Raw genomic sequence first — 19671 nt, forward strand, 5'->3', positions numbered from 1 at the left:
CCGGGGGACCCCAGAAAACAGCATTCGGGGCTACACTGTGCAAAACGAGCTGCACAGTGGAGGCAAGTATGACATGTTTGTTATTTTAAAAAAAACGAACCTATAGTATCACTTTAACCTTAAACTACATAGAAGGTTCTTTACTGTAAGAGCAGCAAGGATGTGGAATTCTCTTCCACAGGCAGTGGTCTCAGCAGGGAGCATAGATAGTTTAAAAAAACTATTAAATAAGTACCTAAACGACCACAACATACAGGGATATACAATGTAATACTAACATATAATCACACACATAGGTTGGACTTCATGGACTTGTCTTTTTTCAACCTCCCCAACTATGCGGAGACCACTTTTATCTGAAAGCAGACCGCCTGCATGTGTATTGTACAGTACTTTGTATTCAAGGTTGTAGGTTCCCGAATAGTCTGGTCACCTAGGCTGGTTTAAGTTACTAGTTAATTAGCTGATGTTAATTATATCACTGTCAGCTATTAGTTGCTAGAAGGGGAATTTTTCCAATGGTCCTTCCTACTGATAAGGCTGTTTACGTGCCGTTACTGATTGGATTAATTGTTGAAAAGTTTGAATGTACCCATGTCTCATGTTACTGGATGTATAGTTTAGCTCGCCCTGTGTCATAATGCAAAAAAGGAGGTGTTGTCCCAGAGTGTATATCTCTTTGTGCCTGTGTTTCAATAAACAGTTGATGTTTTGCGCCACTCTACGCTGTGTCCTGACAGGTGACTGTGTGGGCTGCGGATCTGGTATCGTTATGTTATCGGACAAGGGAAGCTTATACGGCGGACATACTTGAGTACTGGGGTCCGCCATACCCCCAAATAAACACAATTTACTGTGCAGAACTAAGATATACTGTCGTTTTGAAAACCAAAAAGAAGAGGAAGAGGAAGTCTTAGCAATTGTAACACAAACATTCACATCTTACTGTATACATCAGTCTGCTTGACATGCTCACAGCAATAAACTATGCTGTTTTAGGAAAAGTCTCTGAACTGAATTAGCAATTTCATGTCAAAACTTCTAATAGGAAAACATGACTTATGGATGTGATCTTTTATTCCAAATTTAGTTCAAACACAAAGCAGACACAGCAACATGATCAATAGCCTTCACGCACTAGAATAATTTCAATGAAAGCTCAGCGTTCTTTAATTCATATTAGCCGTGGTTATAGACCCAGACAATGTCAAGGCAGGAAGAATATCAGATTCATGGAGTTAAATAAATTGAGGCAGCTTGGAAGTAACATCATATAATAAGGATCATTTCAAAGGTAAATTGTATTTATGAAGCTAACCTTGACTTCTTGCTGTACTAGATACATTTTCATTGTAGGGCATCCAGCAGGTTCATGCATCATCAACTTATTCCTCAGTCAATAGACCAGAAAGGCACAGTACATTCATCAAGCACTACATACGGTGAGGAGACAGAAAATTCTCCTGATGGAAGACGACACGTGTGACTGTGTGGAATCACCCGACCCATATAGATAACCATGAGAAAATTGTGCTGCAGCCAAGTTTATTTTTCTTGATTTAAATAAATAGAATGGAGAAGGTTAGAATCCAAAGCCGCGTACACACGACCATTTTTCATGATGAGAAAAATGCAATTTTTTTAATTACTCATTAAAAACGATTGTGTGTGGGCTCCAGAGCATTTTTCCCTCCACGTGAAAAATGGGCATTACAAATTTAGAACATGCTCCAATTCTCTTGTCGTTTTTCACGTCGTCATTTTTCTCGTCGTGAAACTGGCCACAGGAAAGCCTCCTGTCCTGGAGGCGACTTGAAGTTGCCTTGTAAGTTGCCTGACGATTCATACTCAAGTCGTGTCCAAGTTGCCTCTCAAAGTCGTGTTGGAAGTCGTGTTGCCCCTGTGTTAACCGGCTCTTATGCTGCTAACATTAGTAAATAGATAGGAAAGTATATTTACTTGTTTTTTTTAGCTACTTCCTGGTTTCGAGGCCTAGGCAAATGATGTCATACATCCCACATCCCAGGAGTCTTCAGGAAAGGATGAGTGTTTTCCTAATGCCGCGTATACACGATCGTTTTTTTTTATCAAAAAAGGTGCACACGATCGTTTTTAATGTCATGGAAAAAACAATGGGCCAGATTCACAGAAAACTCCGGCGGCGTAACGTATCGTGTTTACGTTACACCGCCGCAAGTTTTCAGCGCAAGTGCCTGATTCACCAAGCACTTGCATGTAAACTTACGGCGGTGTATCGTAAAGACGTCCGGCGCAAGCCCGCCTAATTCAAATGGGGCGTGTACCATTTAAATTAGGCGCGCTCCCGCGCCGGACGTACTGCGCATGCTCAGTTTTGAAATTCCCGCCGTGCTATGCGCGAAGTGACGTCATTTTTTTGGAACGGCGACGTGCGTAACGTACTTTCGTATTCCCGGACGTCTTACGCCAAAAAAAAAAACAATTGAAATTCGACCCGGGAACGACGGCCATACTTTAACATGGCTCATCCATGTTAAAGCAGGCTTAACTTTGCGACGGGAAAAAATTACTAGCGACGACGTAACGAACGCGAAAACCGTCGTGGATCACCGTAAAAGCTAATTTGCATACCCGACGCAGGAAAACAATGCGAACTCCACCCAGCGGCGGCCGAAGTATTGCAGCCTAAGATCCGAAGGCGTACGAAGCCGTACGCCTGTCGGATCTTAGGGCTATCTATGCGTAACTGATTCTATGAATCAGTCGCATAGATACACTCAGAGATATGACGGCGTATCAGGAGATACGCCGTCGTATCTCTTCTGTGAATCTGGCCCAATGTTTTTCCTCGATGTGATTCCTCTCAAGCCTGCCTTGCATACACACGTTCGTGAAGAAAAAAAAAAGGTTGGAGCAAAGCGCAGTGACGTACAACATGTACGACGGCACTATAAAGGGGAAGTTCCATTTGAATGGCGCCACCCTTTGGGCTTGATTATGCAAATTTCCCTTCTCATAACTTGCTTCTGAGTATGCTCGTTTTTTCCCCCCGTCGTTAAAGCATACACGACCATTAGAGAACTAAGAGAAAAAATAGAGCATGTTCTAAATTTTTAATGCCCATTTTTCACGCTGCGAAAAATGCTCTGGAGTCTACACGATTGTTTTTAATGACCAATTTAAAAAATTGCATTTTTCTCGTCATGAAAAACGGTCGTGTGTACGCAGCATCAGCCAAGCACACTCTCCTGCCTGCATGCTTGAGCCAAGGGAAGATGGATTCTAGGAAGTAAATGAAACATGAATCATCTGCCCTTAATTAAGGTACTTAATCAAAGTACTTAATCAAAGTCCAGGACGTCATATGACATCCTGGACTTTCAGTGGGGATATCTGAAAGATGCCTGCAGCTACAGGCATCAGATATCCATCTCTTCAATGGGGGAAACTCGCTTTGATATGCAAGTACTTTGAATTACGAGCATTCTCCTGGAACGGATTATGCTCGTAATCCACGGTTCCACTGTATTTATTTGTAAAAAATGTTGAACCATTTATCATTTTCCTTCCACTTCACAATTATGTGCCACTTTCTGTTGGTCTATCACATAAAATCCCAACAAAATACATTAAAAATTTTGGTTGCAACATGACAAAATGTGGAAAATTTCAAGGTGTATAAATACTTTTTCAAGACACTGTTTGTATTGATTGCGATTGGGCAAGTGGTAAAGTGATTTCTCAACAAAATAAAGAAAGAAGACATAGATGGATGGGGAAATTTGCTTTGAATATTAAAAATAAATCGAATAGCGCTTTTAGTTTGTGGCGCTCAGATGCAGTGTAGTTCCGCTTTAATATACAATATTCTCTACATTAGGATGCTCCCTTTCCAATTCATATTGTAATTAATAATGTAATTATTTAAAAATCCATAATTCCCATTTAGACAGACAATCATAAAAAATAAATTAAAAAACAATGCTTTACAACTTTACCGTTTTTGAAATGCAGAGACAACTGAGGAAAGGCTTCTTAGAACTGCTCAGGCCTAATCGCTATGCATGTTTTATAGCTCACATGGGTCCGGTAATACCAAGACAGTGAGTGTACCGGGGATTCACAACACTTGATACATAAATGTAACTTGACAGTGGAAGCTGAAGTCATCTGAAACTGTAAGTATCCTTCACTTTTCTAATGTAATTACTTTAGGGAGAGATTTCCTCACCACCTTCCAAGTTTTCCATCCCTCTTAAAGAGAAACTGCAGTCTGCTCACATAATTTGTAATAAAAACATCTTTGCCATTCTGAAGCTTCCCTCCAAACCACTTTGCATATTATTTTATATATACTGTGATTCTGTACTTGCCAAATATGCTGCAGAAATCTCCCTCCACTGAGTCTGGCTGCATCCATTTTAACTGTGGGCAGCTGAAGCTGCTGCCTGTTCACTTCCTGGATTTACACAGACACACAGAGGCACACCCCAAGCTCTGCAGCTCTCATTGGCCCTCTTATAACTCATCCCACCTCCCTTCCTGGTAACTCTCATGAGAGTTAGAGAGAGAGCTGTGCATGAGGTCATAAGTCTAACCTTTTTTTACCAGACAAAGAAACAGGAAGTGGGCTGTATAAGGTATTTACTGGCAGAAAATAAATGTTTTATTAACCTCCCTGGCGGTATGATTCTGTCTGGAATTACGTACCAAAAGCAGTACAATTATTTTGCAAGGAAATTTGGCGTTTTATACTGTAGGCCTGTAATTTTTTAGAAATAACTCACTTAAATCTGACCAAGCAAGAGTCTTGTAGGCATCCCGGGTATGATTTTTTTTTAAAACAAAATTATAAATTATAATATAATAAATAATTATAAATAATTATAACAAATAATAATATAATTATAATAAAAATTATTCAATAATGTAATCAACTCAAAATCACTGAAATTTGCTCAGTTGCAGAATTGTCGCTGTCATTATTTTTTTTTTTTTATGACGAATTTCCCCACAAATCGCTATCGCACAATTCTGCAAGTGATTATAATTTATTATCGCTGTTTTCTAGCTGATCTAAAACCATTTTTGACATAAAGGGACACTTTTGGACAATCTACAGTTTTTAGGCAGAAATTACATTTTTTATTTTTATAAAAGTACATGTAGGGCACTGGGCAGACCACTAGGGACAAGGGGGGTGTGTATTTTTTACATACAGTACTGTAATCTATAAGATTACAGTATACTGTATGTAAAGTGTTTGTTTACTTTTTTGAATTTGGCGCCGTTCTCCGCTCCCGTGCGTCGTAACGTCGCAGGGAACGGAGATCGGCGGCACACGGGGAGACTGTGAATCGAGCGAGGAGGTCCCGCTCGCTCACACAGCGGGTGGCATCGCTGGATCCAGGGACAAGGTAAGTAACTTGCCTGTGGATCCAGCGAAAGGTAAGCCGCGCCGCTGCACACTCTGCACGTCCAGCCCGAGCGTGACTCGGGGTTACCGATCCTAGCATAAAAAATCAACCCCGAGTCACGCTCGGGTTTACCGCCAGGGAGGCTATTCAAAGTTAAAACAACAAGGGCCGAAGATTTAATAGGGAAAGATGAAAAAATGACTGAAGGTCCGCTTTAAGAAATGTCTTATGAGCCACACAAAGTAAAATAATTATGATTCACATATAGGATATAGCATTATAGCTTACAGCTAAATTTTGCTTTGTCTACAAGTGACGCACTTTAAAAAACAAGCCAGCTTAAAGTGGTATGCAGTGGGGATCGAAAGTTTGGGCACCCCAGGTAAACATTTGTATTAATGTGTATAACGAAGCCAAGGAAAGATGGAAAAATCTCCAAAAGGCATCAAATTACAGATTAGACATTCTTATAATATGTCAAAAAAAGTTAGATTTTATTTCCATCATTTACACTTTCAAAATGACAGAAAACCAAAAAAATGGCTTCTGCAAAAGTTTGCAGAGTTCATATCTTGTACTGCCCCCTTTGGCAAGTATCACAGCTTGTAAACGCTTTTTGTAGCCAGCCAAGAGTCTTTCAATTCTTGTTTGAGGTATCTTTGCCCATTCTTCCTGACAAAAGTCTTCCAGTTCTTTGAAATTTCTGGGCTGTCTGTCACGCACTGCTCTTTTATGGTCTATCCATAGATTTTCAATTATGTTGAGGAGATTGTGAAGGCCATGGCAAAACCTTCAGTTTACGCCTCATGATGTAATCCCCCATGGATTTTAAGGTGTGTTTAGGATCATTATCCATTTGTAGAAGCCATCCTCTCTTTAACTTCAGCTTTTTCACAGATGGCATCAAGTTACCATCCAAAATTTGCTGAAATTATATTGAATCCACTTTTCCATCTACTCGTGAAATGTTCCCTGTGCCACTGGCTGCAATACAACCCCAAAGCATGATTGATCCACCCCCATGCTTAACAGTTGGACCGAGGTTATTTTCATTAAATTCTGTGCCCTTTCTTCTTCAAACGTACCTTTGCTCATTCCGGCCAAAAAGTTCTATTTTAACCTCATCGGTCCACAGAACTTGTTTCCAAAATGCATCAGGCTTGTCTATATGTTCATTTGCAAAGTTCAAACGCTGATTTTTGTGGTGAGGACGTAGAAGAGGTTTTCTTCTGATGACTCTTCCATGAAGACCATATTTGTACAAGTATCTCTTTATAGTGGAATAGTGTACCACAACTCCAGTGTCTGCCAGATCTTTCTGGAGGGATCGTGCAGTCAAACGTGAGTTTTGAATTGCTTTTCTCACAATCCTGCGAGCTGTTCTGTCTGATATTTTTCTTGGTCTTCCAGATCTTGCTTTAACTTCCACTGTTCCTGATGGCTGCCATTTCTTAATTACATTCGGAACAGAGGATATTGACATCTGAAAATGCTTTGCTATCTTCTTATAGCCTTCTCCAGCTTTGTGAGCGTCAACTATTTTCAGTTTCAGTTTTCTAGACAACTGCTTAGAAGAACCCATGGTGCTGATTGTTGGGGCAAGGTCAGATGAGTCTGGGCATTTAAAACCTTTGAGATTGACATCACCTGGTCTTCCCAGACGATGATTGAGAACAATACATGACACTGGCAGGTCTCAGCTTTGCAAAGGGGGCAGTGCATGCTATAAATTCTGCAGGGTGCCCAAACTTTTGCAGACGAAATTTTTTTGTTTTCTGTTATTTTGAAAGTGTAAATGATGGAAATACAATCTAACTTTTTTTGACATATTATAAGAATGTCTAATCTGTAATTTGATGCCTTTTGGAGATTTTTCCATCTTTCCTTGGCTTCGTTATGCACATTAATACAAATTTTTACCTGGGGTGCCCAAACTTTCGATCCTCACTATATATATACGTTGCGGTTTGCCAGTGTTTTATCTGGATTATGGCTAAAACTATTAGCCGCTAAACAGGAGCATCCCCTCCTATTTAAACAACATGGCAATCTGCACACCCCCTCCCCCCATCTCCAAACACATCCAACAAATAATGAACACGACACTCAAATATTGGCATAATTGGCAGCGGCACCTTTATTGGTTTACAAATACATTCATAACTTTTCATAACCATATCACAATTCTAACTCAAATCAAATTATCATTCTCAAAATTGCTTAGCCTTGATGACTCAAGCAAATTATATTCAATCAACTTTATAATAACCAGTCCCCACAAAGTCGGGGCTTTGCACATTAATGGACAAAGCACCGACCTACCCCAAACCCGTGGCCATTTTAAACATGCCCTGCAAACCCCAGTTAAAAATGTCCACACCCACATCGGAGAGATGCACCAAATCCTCCCGATACAGGTCTAAAAAAACATCCTCCAAATCGATATGTTGAAACAATAACCCCCCCCATATGAGGCATGAATTTCTCCACAGAGTGATTCACCCACTTCCTAATTTTCTCAAAAATGTTTAACTCTGGATGTGACAACCATAGTACTCTGGAAATGATATCAGAAAAAACAATAGTTGTGGGAGCTGCGGTGGCTCAACGCGATTGGCACTGCGCTCATAAGCCATTCTCCTCTGCAGCTAGGGGTTCGGATCCCGGTCTCGGCTACATGTGAATTGAGTTTGGTGGTCTCAGCCCGGCTCCCGGTGGGTGTGCTATGCGAGGTAAGCCTGTGCTTAGTACGCCCACCCCCCTCCCACAAAAACCACCACACTTACACACACTCGAAATTGGGTTAACATGCACGCACTTTGACCATGCGGTCTCTAAAAAAGAGAGGTGAAGGACTAACGGGGCTGGTTGAGCTGGCAAATCCTCTCACTCCCTTATAGGGAGTCCCTCTGCCCTGTTGGGCTTCAAAGCCCAACGGGCTTTGAAAAATTGTGCCCTCCTTTTACATTCTGTAAACATCTGGGAACTGAGGAGACCAGTTGCTGGAGTTTTGGGAGAGGAATGTTGTTCCATTCTTGCCTGATGTAGGATTCTAACTTCTCACAGTCCTGGATCTTTTTTTTTACCCAGTCATGTTACTGACCAGTTGCCAATTAACCGAATTAGTTGCAAAATGTTTTTCCGGCTCTTCCTTGATTGCATCATTTACAAACCCAGCTTTTTGTTGCCCTGTTTTTGCTTTGGTGTTTAATACCACTTTAAAGCCTCATTACACCTTCAGATCATTATTTTCCAGTCCTTGAAAGCACAACTAAGATGCTTATGTCAATGGGGAGAAATAATGATCAGTACAAGTTTTTCAGTCAATGTTTCTCAATACATTATAAGTCTGGACGTTGTCAGGACCTCCCTAAAGACATCCCTGCCCAATATGCCCCTGCCAAATATACCCAAAACAGCAGCATCAGGTGACTGTCATCTTACATCTTTAAAAGGTATATAGAATAAATCGAAGCACCACATCAGTGGATGAGAGATCATGAAGAGTTTGTTTCATAAAACATTGAAATAACACGCCAACGTGCTTGTAATCTTGGTATTAAGAACAGTCTCCAGTAGCAAATCTGCTCTTAATACTGGGATTGTAATGTTTTAATTCTTAACCCATTCAAACCTGACACCATCCAGATTCTCACCAGCAATTCTAACCTATTATCAAGGCAGTCTATTAGAGCCCTATAGTTGTTGGCTTAGCCTTTTGATAGTTTATAAAGAAATAATAATAAAAAAAAAAAAAAAACTCTTCATTGTCTCTGATAGTTTGACAGACTTCTGTTGAAGGGATGTATAGAAAATGTTTCTCGATCAACAGCTACAGCCACTTAGAATGCAATGTCATGGGGGGGGGGGGGTGGATTCCTCAATCCATCTTGTTTTTGTGGATGACAGAATCTGTTAGCTCATTGGCCAATCGAAAAGATGTATTCACAGATTTGTTTATGCTTTGTCATGGAGAATCTATCAGGGGAGTATAAAGCCATCTACTGCACATATGTCAAACACATGGACAGCGGGTCGAATTTGGCCCGCCAGGCCTTGTCACGTGGCCTTTGCACCCAATTCTGCAATCATTAAGTGGCGGAACTCTATTCCGCCACCTCTCAGGCCTCGTACACACGACAGAGTTTCTCGGCAGAATTCAGCGAGAAACTCGGTCAGAGCCGGATTCTGCCGAGAAACTCTGTCGTGTGTACACTTTCGGCCCGATGGAGCCGCCGAGGAACTCGTCGAGAAAATAGAGAACATGTTCTCTATTTTCTCGTTGTTCTATGGGAGAACTCGGCCCGCCGAGCTCCTCGGCGGCTTAGGGCTGAACTCGCCGAGGAACTTGACGTGTTTGGCACGTCGAGTTCCTCGGCCGTGTGTACGAGGCCTCACTCTCACCCTCCGCTCCCCACCGTCACTTGTAAACACAGAAGCCTTGTGCTTACAAGGAGCAGCTTTGCTCAGCGGCTCCCGGATCCAACAGATTCCTGCATGCAGGGTTTATACATTTACTATTCAATGCACAGGAAGATTGACTGTTGTGCACATCACAGAGGCTTTGGCACACAGCTCCAGTATAGAAGCATGCACTGTAGTAGTGAGTGCAAGGCCCTCGAGGGTCAATGTCAATCACCATTACTTGACCAAAGAAGTGACCGGCTCTCATTGAACATGCACAGCCTGAACATGATGGTGTTGTACATCGGCACATTAAAGGTTCGTTTTTTATTTTCTAAATAGGTTCCTTTAGGCTGGTGTATTGTTGGTTCACTTACCTTTTCCTTCTATTTCCCTTTAAAAAAAAATCTTTGTCTGAATTTCTCACTTCCTGTAAGCTTGCCCCCATCATCTGCCTGTGGGTTAATCAGCCAGAACAGCTTACTGAGGAGGAACAGGGAATGAGAAATTCAGACAAAGAAAAATAAAAACATTTAGAAGGAAAATCTAAGGAAAAGGTTAGTGAACCATCAATGCACTAGCTTAAAAGAAACCCATTTAGAAAATAAAATACGAACCTTTACAACCCCTTTAACCTGCACTTCTCAGGTGCATGCAGCACATGATGTCAATGCATTGACTGCAAGAATAGTATGGTCACCATATGACAAGAACCTTTGCTGATAAATTGAACACCAGATAAAATTTGAGAAAAACAAAGTAAAAACAAGAAGACTGCATGCAATATTTATACACTGAACTTTATCATAAATTACTGCATTTGCCAACCTGTCACCTTTTTTTTTTTATATTTGAAATCTCTCTGGCAGTTGGTATGCCCAGCTTATCAAAGTGGCTTTATTAGACTCACTTTTCTGTAACAGATGGCTCACTGTACTGTACTTGTGATCCAGATTAATTTTAGAATGACTTGTTTATCATTCTTGCGGTTCCTTATGCTAAAAATCTGTTTCTATGAGTCACTAGGAGATTCTGTTCAGATTAAGAGTTCATGTGTGCTTAAACTAAAAGGTTAAAGAGGTTCTAAGGGCTGAAGGTTATTTACTTCATGCATTCCATGTGCGAAGGTAAAAAAAAAAAAAACTTTAGTGTGCAACTCCACGCCTAACCCCCCCCCCCCCCCCCAAAAAACTTCCCTAAGCCCAATCTTGATATCTTGATCCAGCAATGTGTGTAGTGGCTCACCTGGGTTTCTCCCTCATTTGCCGAGATTCAGCAGCAGGAGCCATTGGAGCCACTGCTGTCAATCAAGTGCCATGACAAGGGAGCAGGGGGGCGGGGCCGAATCATTTGGTCTGGGCGGCTTGGGAGCGAACATGCTCTGGTGCTCCCAGGGAAAGCCACCTTAGAGGAGGGGCCTAGAGGGGGACCCCAGAAAATGAGGGTCTGGGCTGCTCTGTGCAAAACCATTGCACAGACCACGTAAGTATATGTTTGTTATTTTGGTTTTAAAAAAACGAAGGTTTATATATTCAGTTTAAGTGTGGTAGCTGTATTCCCTTTATTTTTTTATAATTTTTTATAAGCTTTTTTAACCCATTATTTTTACCTGCTAATCTGACCAATAACACACTTCCCATCTTAGAGAGTGTCTCCACTCTGGAGACAGAGATACCTCTGACAACGGCTTTGTCAATCTGGGAAAGTGGGTAGTGTTAGATGGACTAGCAGATTTAGATGCACTAACAAATTAAAGACAAACTCCACAAACACATTTTAGACTGTTACAGCCCAGGTTCACACTGGGCTGCGGGAGTGATGCAGTGTAAGTTCAGCTGAACTCGCACAATTTCACTGCCGCTGGCAGTCCGGATTTCGACCGCGATTTAAGAGACATCTGTGCAGGTTTCTGCACAGATGTCAATGTAAATCGTGGCCGAAATCGCAAAAAGTACTACAGGAACTACTTTTTGAAATCGGTGCAACGCCGCAGATGCGGCGTCGCACCGATTAGGACGGCGTCATTGCCGACAATTGCCGGCAAATGCAGCCGATTTGAGATGCGATTTGACATGTGAAATCGCATCTCAAGTCGTAACAAATCATACCCAGTGTGAACCTGGGCACAGCAACAGTTTTTTTTCTTTGGGATAAAGGTTTCACATAAATAAAAGCTGAATTTTGTAAGCACCCCTACCAGTGGTAAATGGTTTGTCTCAACCCTTCAACTGCCACTTTTGCTGAACAGCTTGGTCTCCGAAAGAAAGTTGAGAAAAACAGATTTATTGGCTGGAGCACCAGATGAAAATACAGGGGGGGGAGAAAAAAGAAAACGAATGCAGCCATCACATCGAAGAATTGGTAAGGTGAATATTACAATTTTATTTTTGGATTTAATACCGCTGTAATTGTAACAGTTTCTGCTGTTGACGTTCATCAAAGAAGTCTTTAAAACACTCAGGCCCCGTACACACGACCAGTTTCCTCGGCAGAATTCAGCTTCCGACCGAGTTTCTGGCTGAATTCTGCCGAGAAACCCGGCCGTGTGTACACTTTCGGCCGAGGAAGCTGACGAGGAGCTCGGCGAGGAAATAGAGAACATGTTCTCTATTTCCTCGTTGTTCTATGGGAGCTCTCGCCCCGCCGAGCTCCTCGGCGGCTTCAGTGCTGAACTGGCCGAGGAACTCGATGTGTTTGGCACGTCGAGTTCCTCGGCCGTGTGTACGGGGCCTGACTGTATCAAGACATGCCAAAAAGATTTTTTTTTAAATTGGTCATTAAAAACGATCGTGTGTGGGCTCCAGAGCATTTTTCTCAACGAGAAAAATGGGCATTAAAAATTTAGAACCTGCTCTATTTTTTCTCGACCTTTTTTCACGTCGCCGTTTTTCTCGTCGTGAAAAATGGTCGTGTGTAGGCTTTAACGACGGGGGGGGAAAACGCGCATGCTCAGAAGCAAGTTATGAGAAGGGAAATTTGCATAATCAGCCCAAAGGGTGGCGCCATTCGAATGGAACTTCCCCTTTATAGTGGCGTCGTACGTGTTGTACGTCACTGCACTTTGCTCAAGCATTTTTATTCACGATCATGTGTATGCAAGGCAGGCTTGAGAGGAATCACATCGAGAAAAACATTGTTTTTTTCCAATGACATTGAAAACAGTCGTGTGTACGCAGCATAAGAATTTCTGATAAAACATACTCCTTTTTTTGGTAAAGTGGTGTTCCACCTGTTTTTTAGTTTATTAAAAGTCAGCAGCTACAAAAAGCATAGCTGGTGACTTTAAATAAACTGACCACTTACCTTTCCCACGGTCCAGTGATGCGGCCACCCTCCTCCCCTCCTCTCCACCGTCATAGTAACTGTGGGCACCCAGTCGTGACAGCTTTCTGCTTCACGGCCGGGCGCACACTGTGTTCTCCTATTAGCCAACCGATCTTCTGGAACCCGAGTTATGTCCCAGAAGATCGCTGGCAGGGAGGGGCTGCCTAGGACGAGAGGAGGAGTCGCCCAGGCAGCCGAAGAAAGGAAGTAGGAAGTGGGATAGGAAGTGCAGAACAGGGAAGCACCGGACCCTTGCTGGTAGCCGCATTCATTTTATATGTAAACCCAGCCTCAATGCCAATTAGAAAAACAAAACCCTTGCAAAACAATAGCTGTCCTTTAAATGACCACAAAGCACATCTATGTGTATAGTAAAAATCCCTTTATAGGTGCATATAGGGGGTTATTTACTAAAACTGGGGTGTGAAAAATCTGGTGCAGCTCTGCATGTAAACCAATCAGCTTCCAGGTTTAATTGCCAAAGCTTAATTAAACAAGGTGAAGTTAGAAGCCGATTGGCTACCATGCGCAGCTGCACCAGATTCTGAGTGCTTCAGTTTTAATAAATCCCCCTCATAGTACATATTCATTTCAATCCAGCCTGTACTGTGGCTGTAGACACAATGGTAGCTTTCTCAGTTCTATAAGATTGGGCCTGCTGACACAGAGTCAGGGTTTATGTCAGACTGCCTGCAGAAAGTTAAATTCTTTATCCTTTGCTACAAGAACAAAAGTTATAATTTGCCTGGACAACCAAGGTTGGATGACCATGGAGATCCTTTATGTTTAGATTTAGTGTGTTACGCATCATACAGCCTCTTTATGATCCCATGGTTCATTACACAAAGCAGAATGTAATGCTCAGCTTTCATCAAAGACCTGCAACCACTCCCTGAAAGGCAGCGAGAACAGTCCAGTCCATTAAGCATAGTATAAAGAATAGCACAGCAGCGGGAGACGCAAGCACAAATTTTGCAACCATTAGGAGCTCTTCAAGCATACCATACATAATTAAGGACAAAGAGGAAACTTTTGCCAAGAACAGCTGCCGAGTGTTTTTCCCTTTGAAACTTGTTTGTTTGTTGCATGACCTACTGGGCAGGAAAAAAAAATGGGTTATAGGAAAATCTTACTTTCCTTGTATAACAAAAGTTAACTTTTAACCTCATAGGAGAGCCTGAGATTTTTACTGTAGCAGACTTCTTCCAATGGTGTTCAGGATATGTGATGGTATCTGTGTAAACCCCCATCCCCCTGATACTCAGCTCTTTAGCGACCCCCCCCCCCCCTACTTTCTCCATCACATCCAGCTCAAAATACCTGGTGCTTCTATGTATGGGGGGGGGGGGTATGTGACCCCTTTTATGTGGATTGGCCAAAGGCCCAAGTACTGTGAAAGGGGGACAGAGAGGTTAAAGACACAGCTCACTGTAGGCTCCACCAGCAGCTGACACCAGGTATTTTGGCAGTGCTTGCAATGGAGGAAGAAGTGGCAGTAGGGTGTTGAAGTAGTATCAATGGGTCAGCCTTTACACTAGGTATGGGGGGGGGGGGGGGGGGGACATGTGACCTCTATGAGACATCAATTGACCACTAGGCCCGGCCACTTTCAAATGACAGTGAGGTAAAGACACAGCTCACTCCTGGCGGCCAAACAATAGAAAAAGCCTGGAAAAAGCCCCAAACCTCCATACAGGCAGTCAAGGACCACATGACTTTAATGGTAGTTCACAAGAAAGTATTCAGCATCATTAATGATTTTCAGCACAAATTTCTTAAAACATGGGGACTCATGGCTTAAAATTACTCCCTACCTTCTTTGAAGCAGGCGAGTCCAACTTTCTTTTAATCCATCAGGCTGCATTTATGGGCACTGGTGAGCCTGCATTTATGGACACTGAAGAGGCTGCATTTATGGGCAATGGTGAGCCTGCATTTATGGACACTGAAGAGGCTGCATTTGATGATGATATTTCACACGAACAAAAACCATCACAAACACACACTGACAAACACACACACACAAACCATGACACCCAAACAATAGAAACTTCTTTCGAGACAGGGGTACTCTTAGAACAAGTTCTCTTTTTTTCTCGACGGGAGTCTCAATTTCCTCGTCGGGCTGGTTTTCGTCGAGAAACACGTTCTTGTGGATGCTTAGAAACCCGCGCATGCTCAGAATAAAGTATGAGACGGGAGCGCACCTTCGGTAAAAGTAGCGTTTGTAATGGAGATAGCACATTTGTCACGCTGTAACAGACTGAAAAGTGCAAATCGTCTCCTACCAAACTTTTAACATGAAATTAGCAAAAGCAGCCCCAATAGTTGTACCAGTGGAATCGAACTTCCCCTGCCGTTATATGTGTTGTACGTCACCACGTTTGAGAACGAGGAGATTTTGTCTTGACAGTGTGTACGCAAAGAAAACTTGTCAAGTTTCTCGACAAGCCTAACAAGGAACTCGTCGAGGAAAACGATGTGTCTTTTCCGACGAGTTCCTTGGTCGTGTGTACGAGGCCTCACTGTGAAGAAACCTAATTTTTTGTCAATGATTAATTGAACAAAATTAAGTTAGAAGCTTATTGGCTACAATGTACAGCTGCACCAAATTTTGCACCATTCCGTATAAATAAATCAACCCCTGTCAGTCAATCAGTCTTGATCAACGTGAAAGTTTATTGGTTGATAAATGTAAGCCTATACATCCAGGCTGCACTGGCCCTAGTCGAGTACTGCCTTTCCATCTGCAAGCTCCACTGCTTCGCTCATCACCAGCCACTGCAGGTTTTGGGGTGTGTCACATATCAACCCTCCTCCCTACACACGGTGGTTCCACTCGTCAGCCAGTACATCCTGTAGTAGTGTAAGAGCCAAAAGGAGAAATTACAGTATGCTGCAGGAAATTAAAGCGGATGTTCCATTACAAAAAAAAAAATTAAAAGTCAGCAGCTACTAACACTGTAGCTGCTGACTTTTAGAAAGGACACTTACCTGTCCTAGCCGCCAGCGATGTCAGCCCCCGCCGAGGCCGATCCTCGATCCTAGCAGCTCCAAGCGCCGACATCCACAGTAAGGGAAACAGGCAGTGAAGTGGTACAGCTTCACTGCCCGTTTCCTACTGCACATGCGCGAGCAGCGCGGCGCTTTGTGAATGGGCCAGCTGCTTTCTGGGGGACACACAGTTCCCAGAATGCAGCGCGCCCCATTCACAAGAAGACACCCAGTGTAGGAGGAGGAAGGGAATCCACCGCGGTGGATGAAGAGGCAGATTCGGCACTTCCGCATAGCAACAGCTATTTAGGGTGAGTAAAAAATTTTTTATTTTTTTTTTAGATTTTTGGTGGAATATTTTTTCAGGTGGAACCTCCACTTTAAAGGAGTTCTCTAAGCTAAAACGTTTAACCCCCGCTGTGCCCGGGCTGTAAAACTATACAAAATAAACTTTCACTTACCTGCCTACGATCCCCCGTTGTTCCGATATCGCCGTCCCGTTCTCCGGTCCCGGTCTGTCCCACTTCCTGCGGGTCGGTGACTCACAGTGCGCTCAGCCTATCAGCGGCCGCGACGGGACATTGCTGCGGCCGCTGATAGGCTGAGCGCACTGTGAGTCACCGACCCGCAGGAAGTAGAACAGACCGGGACCGGAGAACGGGACGGCGATATCGGAACAACGGGGGATCGTAGGCAGGTAAGTGAAAGTTTATTTTGTATAGTTTTACAGCCCGGGCACAGCGGGGGTTAAACGTTTTAGCTTAGAGAACTCCTTTAAGTATTCGACACACCCAGAAGTGTTGGCTACTGGCAGCAGCTAGGGATCAGAAATGCAGAAGAGTTTGAAAACACAGACGTTAAAAGCAAAATTATTCAAAAAATGCAAAGTTAAACCAAAATCACAGAGATGTGTCCACAGAAGTTAAAAGCAAAATTATTCAAAAAATGCAAAGTTAAACCAAAATCACAGAGATGTGTTCTAAATGTATTTCATAGAAATTGACAAATCTTTAAAAAAAAAAAAAAAAAATTAAATGTAGCATGTACTTACCTTTCCGAACACAGATTAATTCATTCACTCCACACGTTCTTTCACTGCCTGTGAAAACCAGAAGAGAAACATGGCAGGTTAGGATCCATGCGTCTACATGTATATTTATTTCACTTATTGTTGTCAGACAACGTACCGACTACCATCCATTTAGAAATATTCAATAGACTCGATTCAGCAGTTCAATATTTCAACTGTACATTAATGGCCTCGGTAACTCACAGGCATTCATATCCCTATTAGCATCCTACAAAAAGTGTCAATGGATAGTCTGTCTGCATTATATAGGTTCACTATAAACTAGGACATATACTTACAAAGAAGATTATATATCCCTCGTTAAAGATGAATCATTGTCTAAATACAAGAGTCATGCATGTTTTTACTTGAATCTTGGTGTGCTTTGCAGCGACGGCTGGTGCTACATTTTTTTTTTTTGGGGGGGGGGGGGGCAAACAAGCCAAACCACCAACCAATTCAGACTCTAATTATTGAATTCCATGTATTATTTGTACCTAAAATGTTCAAATAACTTCCAAGCAATTTAACAATTAAGGACCCATTTTTAAATTGTTTTCACATAAGGTTCGCAGCACTTTTACCCAGGTTTCACACATTTTTTTCATAGAGTTCAATAGGAGTAATGAATCCTGAGTGAAAGCTGTGTGAACCTTGTGTGTAAACATTTATAAATAGACCTTGAATTGTTTTTCAGTGGGCTTAGGCCTCATGCACACTGGACGTTTTTGGAAGTTTTTACAGCAGCTGTTTTCGCCAGCGCTTAACGTTTTTGATTCATTGGAAAAAAAAAACGAATTCTTCAAAGAAAAAACGCCAAAAAACGCTAATGCGGAAAACCGCGAATAAACGCTAAAAAAACTCTTAAAAAAAAAAAAAAGGTGAAAAAAAGTTGAAAAACTCACTGCAAAGCTACTGGCGTTTTTATAACGTTATTTTAACGTGCAGTGTGCATACGGCCTCATACTGCAATTGGCAGACAATATTATCCCCTTTTAATTGCTTTCAACTTCAACAATCATGAAACTGACTATACACCGAAAGGCATCCGATGACCAAAGGTTTTTGATTCTTTTATAGTTTCAATTGTTCGGTATGTGGCATGGATTTATTCAGAAAGATGGTTAAAATTGCTTGCAAAAAAATATATATATATATATATATATATATATATATATATATATATATATATATATATATATATATATATAAAATCATAAATTATAATATAATTATAATAAAAATTATTCAATAATGTAATCAAATCAAAATCACTGTAATTTGCTCAGTTGCAGAATTGTCGCTGTCATTACTTTTATTTTTTTATGATGAATTTCCCCACAAATCGCTATCGCTCAATTATGCAAGTGATTATAATTTATTATCGCTGTTTTCTAGCTGCTCTAAAACCACTTTTGACATAAAGGGACACTTTTGGTTGTTATGGACAATCTACAGTTTTCAGGCAGAAAGAACAGTTTTTATTATATAAAAGTACATGCAGGGCACTGGGCAGACCACTAGGGACAAGGTGTGTGTGTATGTTTGACATACAGTACTGCCGCGCAGAGAAGCAAGCACCGAATTCACAAAGCACTTGCCTCCCAAACTGTGCTGGGTTCCCTCGGAGCAAGTCGTCGTAAGTGGAAGTGGGCGTGAGCTATGCTAATGAGGCGTGACCCCATGCAAATGATGGTCCGAGTGCCATAGAAGTACTTAAAACGAACGGCGCATGCACCGTCCCGTGGACGTATCCCAGTGCGCATGCTCAGAATCACGTTGGAACAACTGCCTAAGATACGTCGAATCACTGCCTAAGACGTGAACGTAAACTACGCCTACCCATATTCACGTACTACGTAAACGACGTGACATACGACGGCTTGAGTTCCCAGGTCCATACCTTTGCATGAGTTAAGGTGAAAAAAAAATGTCCTTTACAACTCCTTTAAAAGTACCACAGTATATTCTTACTTTCTGACAACCAGTTTAAGTTTGTAGAGCCAGATCCACAAAAGGGATACGCAGGCGTATCTGCTGATACGCCGTCGTATCCCTGTTTCTATCTATGTGGCTGATTCATAGAACCAGTTACACATAGATATTCCTAAGATCCAACAGGTGTAATAGTTTTACACTGTCGGATCTTAGGATGCAATACCGCGGCCGCCGCTGGGGGCATTTCTCGTCGAAATTCCGCGTCGGGTATGCAAATTAGCACTTACGGAGATCCACAAAGGTTTTTCCCTTCGTTAAGTCTCCGTAAGTGTTAGTTTGCCGTCGCAAAATTAGGGCTGCTTTTACAAAGTGTAAACTTAGTACACCATGTAAAAGTATACCCTTCTTTCCCGCGTCGCTGTCAAATTTTTTTAAAAAAATTTTTTTTTCCCGCCGCATCTCTTTTTACCCGTCGCGATTAACAAAACTCGGCGTAACGTAACGTAACGCAAAGCACGTCGGGAAAATCGCGTCGGGAGCATGCGC

General features: G+C 42.0%; 1 protein-coding gene across 2 annotated transcripts in view; it reads right to left on the reverse strand.

Moving 5' to 3' along the window:
• The window catches only part of SYT14 (synaptotagmin 14), a 278830-nt gene that overhangs the window by 210393 nt on the left and 48766 nt on the right, over window positions 1–19671 (reverse strand). For both annotated transcript variants that reach the window (XM_040351499.1, XM_040351498.1), the window contains exon 2: window positions 17170–17217. In XM_040351499.1, coding sequence (XP_040207433.1) covers window positions 17170–17217 — 48 coding nt within the window. The remainder of the gene's footprint in view (window positions 1–17169; window positions 17218–19671) is intronic.

The sequence above is a fragment of the Rana temporaria genome, chromosome 4, assembly GCF_905171775.1.
Source record: "Rana temporaria chromosome 4, aRanTem1.1, whole genome shotgun sequence".
NCBI classification, from domain to species: Eukaryota; Metazoa; Chordata; class Amphibia; order Anura; family Ranidae; genus Rana; species Rana temporaria.